At 38.7% G+C, this 9,247-nt stretch overlaps 1 protein-coding gene and 1 pseudogene across 2 annotated transcripts; both read right to left on the bottom strand.

Moving 5' to 3' along the window:
* Nucleotides 1-6,256: 6,256 nt before the first annotated feature.
* Nucleotides 6,257-6,827, bottom strand: LOC143846492 (allyl alcohol dehydrogenase-like protein). The gene has a single exon (XM_077354930.1). It carries the CDS (start codon nt 6,713-6,715, stop codon nt 6,407-6,409), a length of 309 nt encoding a protein of 102 aa, XP_077211045.1. The 5' UTR covers nt 6,716-6,827; the 3' UTR covers nt 6,257-6,406.
* A 1,292-nt stretch (nt 6,828-8,119) lies between these two features.
* Nucleotides 8,120-9,247, bottom strand: LOC143892151 (21.7 kDa class VI heat shock protein pseudogene; annotated as a pseudogene). The gene is made up of 2 exons (XR_013255435.1): nt 8,970-9,247; nt 8,120-8,403 (listed from the first exon to the last, which is right to left on the bottom strand). The product of XR_013255435.1 is annotated as a 21.7 kDa class VI heat shock protein pseudogene (transcript).

Below are 9,247 nucleotides of genomic sequence, written 5' to 3' on the forward strand. Positions count from 1 at the left end.
CTGTAGTCAAACTGAGGGGACCAATGAAACTGACTCTAGCAAGAATAGAACTATACTGGCTCTCTTTCTTACAGAATATTTAGACTTCATAGTAATTGACTGATCGGGTGGCCGTGATGATCGTGATCATAATCCGCTATGATCACCCTGACTAAACTCCTCAACTTGGGTGAGTAGAAAATACAAACTCCCATCTTGTCCCAAAGAGGCTGGTGAAAATATCAGCTTGCTGAGGAAAACGAAACAAAGTTTGTAAACGACACCTTCAATGCACCTTTTTTTTTCCAAGCACAGTGGCAGCCCAATTCAATATCTTAGTGATGAAAAGCACTAAGGTTGTCACATAAAAGTGCAGGCGACCTTCAAAGATTGATAGCATAATATGAAAGACAGCCACGAAAGTTCTACCGTCGTAGAGGCTATGGACTGTCCTGCCCTAAATGGGGTGGAATACCCAATGTCATAAGAAAAAAAAAGTAGAGGCTATGGACTGATACTCAACCTCGGCACTCGAAAGTGCCACCATGGGTTGTTTCTTGATACTCCAAGAAAAGCAATTAGAGCCAAGGAAAGTACAGTACCCCATCACAAGTGCTGTGTGATTAGAGACCTACCCTAGTGATTGTCAGAGAATCCATAGAGCTCCACAGTACTAGTAGAGAGGATCTGAACACCAATCAACATAATTCCTTGAACATACCATCTAATACGCTTGAATCGCTATAGATGAGACGAGGTTGACTACAAAGGAGATATCTGGCTGTGCGCTGTGCCAAAGTGAGATACTGAAGAGCTCGCACAATGTTATAAATTTTCAAAGGGTCGTGGAGAGGATCAGATGGACGAAAAAGATCACGTTTCATAGACATTGGAGAGAGGATCATATGGACGAAAAAGATCATGCTTCATAGACATTGTAGTCCCAATAGCATTGCAACTGATCATAGTAGCTCTTAAAAAGTACATCTGAACCATACCTAGTTTGTGGAAGAAGTAGCTCGGAAGATTGCCAACAAAGTCCTATATAGCAAAAACATTTGCTAGTGAATAAAGAAGAGCCCACAACGAGGAACTGCGCTCGGTTGCAATAATATCATCCATATAAACCAGTAAAAGAAGCACATCAGAGTCACATGAAGAATGAACAATGAAGAGTCAACTTTACAAGTAACCCAATTCTATGAGAAAAAAGATTAAATTTATCAAACCAAGTTCTATGGGCATGTTTGAGTTCCTAAACGGCCTTCTTTAAGTGACAAACATGACTTAGAAAGTGGGAACTAAAAAATCCTAGCAACTGTCCCATGTAGACAGTATGTTTCCGATCACCATGAAGGAAAGCCTCCTCAACATCCGAATGTTGAATACCATTAAAAAAAAACATCCAAATATCAAATCAGCCAACTTTGAATCATGGAAAGTGACAAAACAATGCAAATGTGACGATGTGGAAGCAGTAGAAACAAGGAAGAAGATCAACGTCTTAAACCTTGTAAAAAGAACCCTTAAATCCACAAGGGAAAGAGAACCAAAATTCCCTAAAAACGAAATTCCACTTATAATAATCAAAAGAAGTTATTTACAATCAGTTCACAAGCCTTAAATAAACAGTAAAGACTCTTAATCCAACCAAAACTCTTAACCCAACCCTACTTACATACTAAAAGTAGTAAGTTTCCTAAAATAGTAAAATTTCACTTTCCATAAATAGTAAAATGTGAGTCCAGCTAAAACTCACTAGAAATCATTAATTAAGTGAATTTTAATCTAGTGGGATGTCAACTTGCCAAAACCACTTAAAAATGTGAAAGATGAAAACATACTAAAAAGGGAAGTGATATATCCGCCTCTTTTGATTACTAGGGACACCCAAAAGCAGTGTACATGGCAATCTGCCCCATTGAATGATTCTGACATGAAGTATATCAGCCCCTCTGCAGTCACTGATACACTGCTGCTGGGTGTCCCAGTAATCAAAAGGGGCGGATATATCACTTCCCTACTAAAAATAACAAGTTTTGACTTTTATTTGAAAGACCCTCAAAACAGCCTCTTTCTGTGACGCTTATGAACTTCAAGTGATTTGGCACCCCTATATGGCTCGCTGTCCTCTTTCAACAATATGCAATAATAGTGATCCTGTCGACAACAGTAGCCCAAGATATGCCTTTCGGAAGGTTGGGTGCACGACAACAAAGTCACTTGCCTTTTCAACCTATGGCTTCTCTTGATCCAGTTGTTCCAGGCTTAGTAGTGGATTCCATTTCGTTTGTCGTTTCATTTTGGTCAGTGGAACGGAACGTTTCGGTGTTTCATTTTAGAAAACACGATCTGACCGAAGAAATTTTTTAGCATTTATAATTTTAAAATATTCAAAAAAAAAGTACTAACTGTTGGAACAACAACGTCATCCTCTGCAACTCAATCCATCATGGCATCAAGGATGTAAAGATGCAACATTTACTTGAAGGAAAATCACGGTCACGGTCCGATGAAATGCCTGTGTTGACCAGTGCCAGACTAGATGAAAAAAATTTAGGGACCAAATTATGAGATTTTTCTACCGGACTTTTGAGATTTAATAATGGTTGGACATGATAGAATTTATTGAAATTTAATATTCAAAAAACACCCCATCGTTTGGAGGTAAAGATTTTGACCCGGTCCAAAATGATCGAAACATGTCGAAGTTTGTACTAGAACTGGAAAGTTGATTTTTATCCTTTTAGAATTGGATCTTAAAACTATTTTAATAAATCCAAATGGAGAGTATGCTGCTATTTGCGTGTAAATCTTAAGTAAATAGACATTTAGTTAAATAACTTTGCATGTAAATACTCAATTCTAAGAAGACACAAGAAGAAAAGAGAACTAAGAAGAGGCAAGAAGAAGAGAAGAGAAAACATAAGTGTTTCGCCGAAATAGGGTACAAAACATAATGAAATACACTGTTTCGGCCGAGGCACGACGAAACCCCGGGCAAAACGCAACATAACCCTATTCCGTTCCGGTTTTCCGAACAAAACGAGATGATTCGGACCATAGAAGCACGAACCGGGTGCGCGTGCCGGGGCGGGGAAGCGTGGGGATCTAGAAGAGTCTGAGGTTGGGAGCGCCGTGGGAGCGTTAATATAATATTTTCATCATATGTCTTTCAAAATTCAAGCACATAAAAAGTAGTAATTTTTAACTATCTTATATAATCTTTCAAAATTTAAGTACATCAAAAGTAGTAATTTTTAACCGTCTTCATCTTTATGCCGTCTTTCCTCATGCCTTCTGAAGATTTGCCTCCGTGCTTGCTTCAATGAAGTACTTTGAACAGTTGGAGGAGTTTAAGTCGGTGAGGGAGTTACTAATGGAGTAATAGGAGCGGGTTGGGTGTGGTTTTCATCTCGTTGGGAATGTGCTCCCTGAAAGCTCCTTCCTAAGGAGCGCCGAATCGAGGTTCTGAGTCGGGAGCGGCACCCCGAGGGAAGATCCCTGCTTCTAAGATTCGGACCTTCCGGTCAAAACGAAACAAAACTGACAACTATGGTTGCAGGTAGTTGTAGGCCACATGTTCTACATCAAAATGGTGACCATTTTAAGAATTAGAATGAAGGTCTTATTGAACTCATTACTTAGACGTTGGGTAAATCCTTTTAGGTAATTGTCGGCTACATGTTCTACATCAAAATGGTGACCATTTTAACAATTAGAATGAAGGTCTTGTTGAAATCAATACTTAGACGTTAGGTAAATCCTTTAGCAATGAGGCATGCTTTATACCGCTCTAGACTGCCATCTACCTTTACTTTTATCTTGGAAACTCATTTGCAATCAATAATGTTAATTTCAGGAGATCAATAAATCAATTCTCAAGTAGAATTGGTGTTAAGAGTTGGAAGTTCTTTCTGCATTATTTGAACCCATTTTGGATCTTTGAGAACAGAACGAATACTCTTGGGTTAAAAATCACAACTTATTTGAAAATTAAAGGTAATAAGTGATGGTAAAACCCGAGGGAGACAAGTACCATCATGAGATGATGTAACCAATGGATGTTGGGTTGGAGTAGTAGCAACAAAACAAGGGGATTAAGCAGGGATAATGTGATCAGTCATCGGTAATGATGATTGGCAGCCCAAGGTCAAGATGGAATAGTTGACAAGCAAGGGTTTCTCCAAGTAGAGTGGGGGGAGGAGAGTCCTCTTTAGGAGATGGTGCATCTGTGTGATTATTTCCCATCATGAGATGACCGGTTGTCTGTAACCAAAGGATCAACCAGAAAGATAAGAATATATTATCTTTGTGAAATAGAATTGCACGGGTCTTGGTCTGTTGGGATGATCCGATTTTGGATGTCCCAATAAGAAGTAAACTCACCTTGAACCTGTGCATCATTAGACAAAATATTTTTATCAACATAAGGATGATTCATCGAATACTAAATGGCCGGAGAGGAATACAGAATCACTGAATGCAAACACTGATATCCTTTGTGATGAGAGCTGTGCCCAAGAAAGATATGGAATATGGATACTATTTGGGGCTAAATTGTTTTTCTGCATTGTCTTGTAAGTACAAAAACACCACCGACAACTGAACACCTTAATGGTTAAATAATCAGTCTTCACCAACAACCTTAAGGATACTATTTGTGAAGAAGGAAAGATCGAAGACAATTTTTATTTTATTTTATTTTTTTGAATGACAGGGAAGATGGGAGACAATTTATCAAGAAGACCAATGTTGAGAAAGCTTCTACCCAAAGCCATTATGGCACTCCAGTATGGAATAACATAATCAATCGTAACTCGATTATGTGTTGTTTTCTCTCAGCAACTCCATTTTGCTCAAACATCCCGGGAGAGAGATTCATTTTTTAAATCGATTTTATTAATTATTGATTCCAAATATCTTAGAAAATATAGTTATGATGAAATTCATTTTCAAATTGCATAGAGAAATCTCAAAAATCGAAACTGAATATCAAATCTAAAAACTTCTAGATAGAAAAGATTATTCCCATAAATGGCTGATCGAAAAGCAAAAAGTCAGTTCAGAGTTCAGACTTCTCTCAAATGGCTTGTTTCTAGACTCGTGGGCATGGGCTTTATGCGGAATAGAACGGCAGAGCATCTGAAAATACCAAATCCTAAAGTCATTCAATTGCATAACCAAGATGCCAAAACTCACCTACACGGCCATTTGAAAATCTGTAACAGCAGAAATTGCAGAGTCTGAAGATCCAATGAGCAGCAAAGTGTTATATAATATATATTCACTTATCCAGTAATGAAATTGTTAATCACTCATATTTTTTGAGAATTGATTCCCTCTAAACCCTCAAAATAGGATTCTTCCCAAGAAATGGAAATAGTAATTGGTCCCAACGATCTTGCCTTCTCTACAATTATCCATTTCTCAATTTCCTTTTTTGAACCTATTCAAAGTAAAATGTTATCTCTTGAGTCCTACTTCTCCACTTTTTCAAAAAACACCTAATGTCGTTGCTCTACTATACACTTTTTTTGTCGGAGAGTATTTTAGTGGTGTAATTGATTATAGATTAAAATGAATAGTAACTTGGTTACATGCTAGCTTAAGAGTGCAAATTTCCCTCATAATCTGACATTTAACAAGTAAATGCAACACATTTAAAACTCAAAAGCAAACACCAATCACATGTAGGGGTGTCAACTGATGCAATTCGGATTGGGTATGTACGGGTCACGATCCACTAGGATCCCTTATCGGTTGGATCATACTTAGAGTGTTCTTTGGATCCTAATTTCAGTGTCCTACATCCAACCTGCATTGCACATAGTTAGAATTTTGGAAAACATTAGGATGTGTTCTGTCCACTATTAGTGTGTGTGTGCGCGTGGGCGTAATTTATTTGGTTGATCCATTTCTTTATTGTGACGAGTCTAAACTTCTAAATAAGTAAATTACCTGTAAACAAACGAATTAATCTGAACAACATAAAAAAAATCAAGCCTCTGGGATTAGATCAATGCCTAATTAATTAGGGCATAGAGTTAGGGGAAGAGCTGAGAATGAAGAAAGTAATGAGAGAAAAAGAGATACAATCAACGTGAGAGTTCGTTCTTTTCAGAGGAAAAAAAAGACAACTGTGCCCAAATCCTTTTATATTAAGTTCAAACCCTTTGGTTAGAGGGTCTATTGGCACCCCTAATCCCATGATTTTCCTGAAGAAAAAGAAAATAACAGGAGAAGATAAAACTCAAACAACACTAATCACCAATAATTAGAAATAAGAGTTAAACTTGTATTCATCTCCGATTGCATACACGAATTCAAGTGAAATTCTACGATTCCGAGGCATAATAATCATTTTTACAATAGAAACCCATTCCATCTCCACATAGATAAATTAAAGTAGGGTTTCTATAGATTACTAGAAAACTACCCGAAATTGAGGAGCCTCGGTGCCGGTCGACGGCAAGATCTCCCAGCGGCACGGCTCGAGTTCGTCGGAAACCGGGCAGTAACCGGCCAGCGTCACCTTATCGGCGGAAGCGGCGGCAGAACCGAACTCGAAGACGGTAGCATCAGCAGGCCGTGGAACTTCCATTGCACCGTTCATGCCCGGAATTTCAGTACCGGCGGCAGAATTTCCGGCGGAAATATTGGGTTTCGTATCGGTAGATTGCTTTTTTGTCGTCGCCGGAGCTTCTTTACCTTTCCACCAAGAGAGGAGACCCATGGGTTTCTGTTTAGGGTTTGCTGAGAGTATGGTTGGAGAGCTCTCCTGCTGCTTGGGTCGGGGAAAAAGAAGGGTTTGGAGTAAACTTACGAGAATGCCCCCTCCTTTTAAGAAGGAAGTGGAAACTTGGAATACCCTTTTGGGTCATATGAGTGGGCATGTTTTAGGGGCTTGAGTGGGGTCATGCTCAGGCATGAGACCAGGTGGGACCTGCCTGGTATTGGACAGATTTAAAAGGCGTAGCCTAACACGTTCAAGACTGTTGATTTCATAAAGAAACATAAGGAAATAGGTTAGAAAGCCCACTTCAGATATCGTAATCAAATTGTGAAATTGGTTTTCTTCAAAAGACATGAAGAAGCCGTTGCACTGTTCGAAACAATAGAATGTTAGAGGAGTCAAAAGGGTCTATAACTATATGATTGAAAGTGTGTATACGCCTGGTACACACATTAGGAACAGAGCTTTGTTAACGCGAGTGAAATGTGGGATGATGATTGAAGCTCGTCGCTGGTTTGAAGAAATGCCCGAAAGAAACTCAGTTTCTAGGAACAATATCATTATGTTGATGTTATATGCTTGTACTTGTTCATGATTACATGAGCAAGGATGGCAGATGTTTGAGTCGATGAGTCCAGATCAATACATAAAGCCCCAAGTGTTGCACTATGCTTGTATGATTGAGTTATTATGCTAACTAGTGCTTTTAGATGAAATGTTTGAATTGATAAGAGATGTTCCTTTTAGGCCCAGAGAGAATATGTGTGCAGCCTTGCTACCAGCCTTGCAGGATTCACAAGAATCTAGAGTTTGAAAAAATTTCACTGGAAAATGGCTTTTGGAATGAGACCTAAAAGGTTAATTAATTATCATATGCTTTTAAATAACTATAACAGTTCTGGTAGGCTGGATGGATCTGCTAAAATCAAAGAGACCTTGAAAAGAAAAGGGATTGATATTGCTTCCCGCATGTAGTTGGATTGAAATAAAAAACAACATCATGGGTTTCATTTTATAGATAAATCACATGCTCAACACGAAGAGATATATAGATGAACTTACGAAGAAGATCATGAAACAAGCTTACATTCCTGGTGGAAAGTCTTTCCTTCCAGATGTGTGAGCGGATATTGTCTTACCACAATGAGGAGTTGGCGATTGGCTCATTAGTACGTCTGATTCCACCTTTTTAACCTTCCATTCCTGTGCAGAGAAACTTACAGTGTAGCTTTTGGAATAAAAATTTCTAAATTAAGCATACTTTGTAATTATCAAGTGTTAGCTAAAAAGAATATTCTTTTCATATAAAGTTTTTCAGGTTTGTGTTTAAAATTTACATACATTTTCTTTTCAGTACTGCACTAATCAACTACTAATAGAGTCATTGATATTTATTCTTATGACTCATACAAATTCAGTTTATTTGGGCTCCACCGCCTTTTCTTGGATGTTATTGGGATCGGATACATTCGTTGGAATTCTTATCTCAATAAAGTGCTCATCATCGATATAAGCCTCCATTTTTCTCCAACTAGCATCTTCTGGCATCTCAAGCCGCCTTACATACCCATGTTCCCACCAGCGCCCGGTTCTCCAGTCCTTGGCATCAGATTCTCTTTGTTTCAGTTGCCCACTGATCTCCACCAGGACCACCACCTTCCCATTGTCCACGTATATTTGCACTAGACCTGTGTCATCAAATCAGTTATTGTTAAAAGATGTTTGAAAACCTCTTTCTAAAAACAAAGTTTAACATTTATGCAACAGAATCATGGCCATATCCTCAACCCTTCTGATCTAGGCCACTAAACTATAGTCTCTTCACAGCACAGTGACCTTAATTTATATGTTTTATTAATTTTTGGTGGGTAAATTGGGATGAGCCCTTGTCATCAGTTTTGCAAACCTTAAAGTTTGCCAAAGGATATGAGGTCATAGACAAGGCTCCCCTTGCTTGAGCAGTTGATTGATAGGAATTTGAGGATAAGCTCCTGAATCGTATAGTTCAGCTAGAAAAAACTGAATTTTATTGTTGTTCCTTTCTAATATAGAGTGGGGGATCAATAGTTTTATCCGTAACCCCTGCCTTCACTGGTTGCAACATGAAAAGCCCTCTAACTTACCAAATTCAAAATCTAAACAGAAGGCCTAGTTTTTATAGTTTTTCAAGCATGGATAAGACAGTGAACACCCATGCCCTTTTTAGGAGCTAAGGGATAAGGAGAGAAAACTGTTCAACTTACAGCTAAGTTACCTGGTACTTCTGCTCTGAGTACATGTTCATTGTCTGTTGTGAACCAATCAACACTACTTCCAGAGGAGCTCCGGAGGCCCGACAACAGATTCTCCGACTCGAATTCCCAATGGGCTGAACAATGACCCCTCACCGAAAACCTTATGTATAGTGTTGTGTCCCTGAGAAATGAAAGAATTAAACACATCTTCCCCAAGTGAGACACACCATTTCTGAGGTGTTCGATCTTCTGATCGAACTTCTAGCACTTGCCGGCATGTCATCACGAATATTGTCAA

This window comes from Tasmannia lanceolata, unplaced genomic scaffold (assembly GCF_043159265.1).
Source record: "Tasmannia lanceolata isolate RefF3 unplaced genomic scaffold, GAP_Taslan_0.1 ptg000015l, whole genome shotgun sequence".
Classification (NCBI taxonomy): domain Eukaryota; kingdom Viridiplantae; phylum Streptophyta; class Magnoliopsida; order Canellales; family Winteraceae; genus Tasmannia; species Tasmannia lanceolata.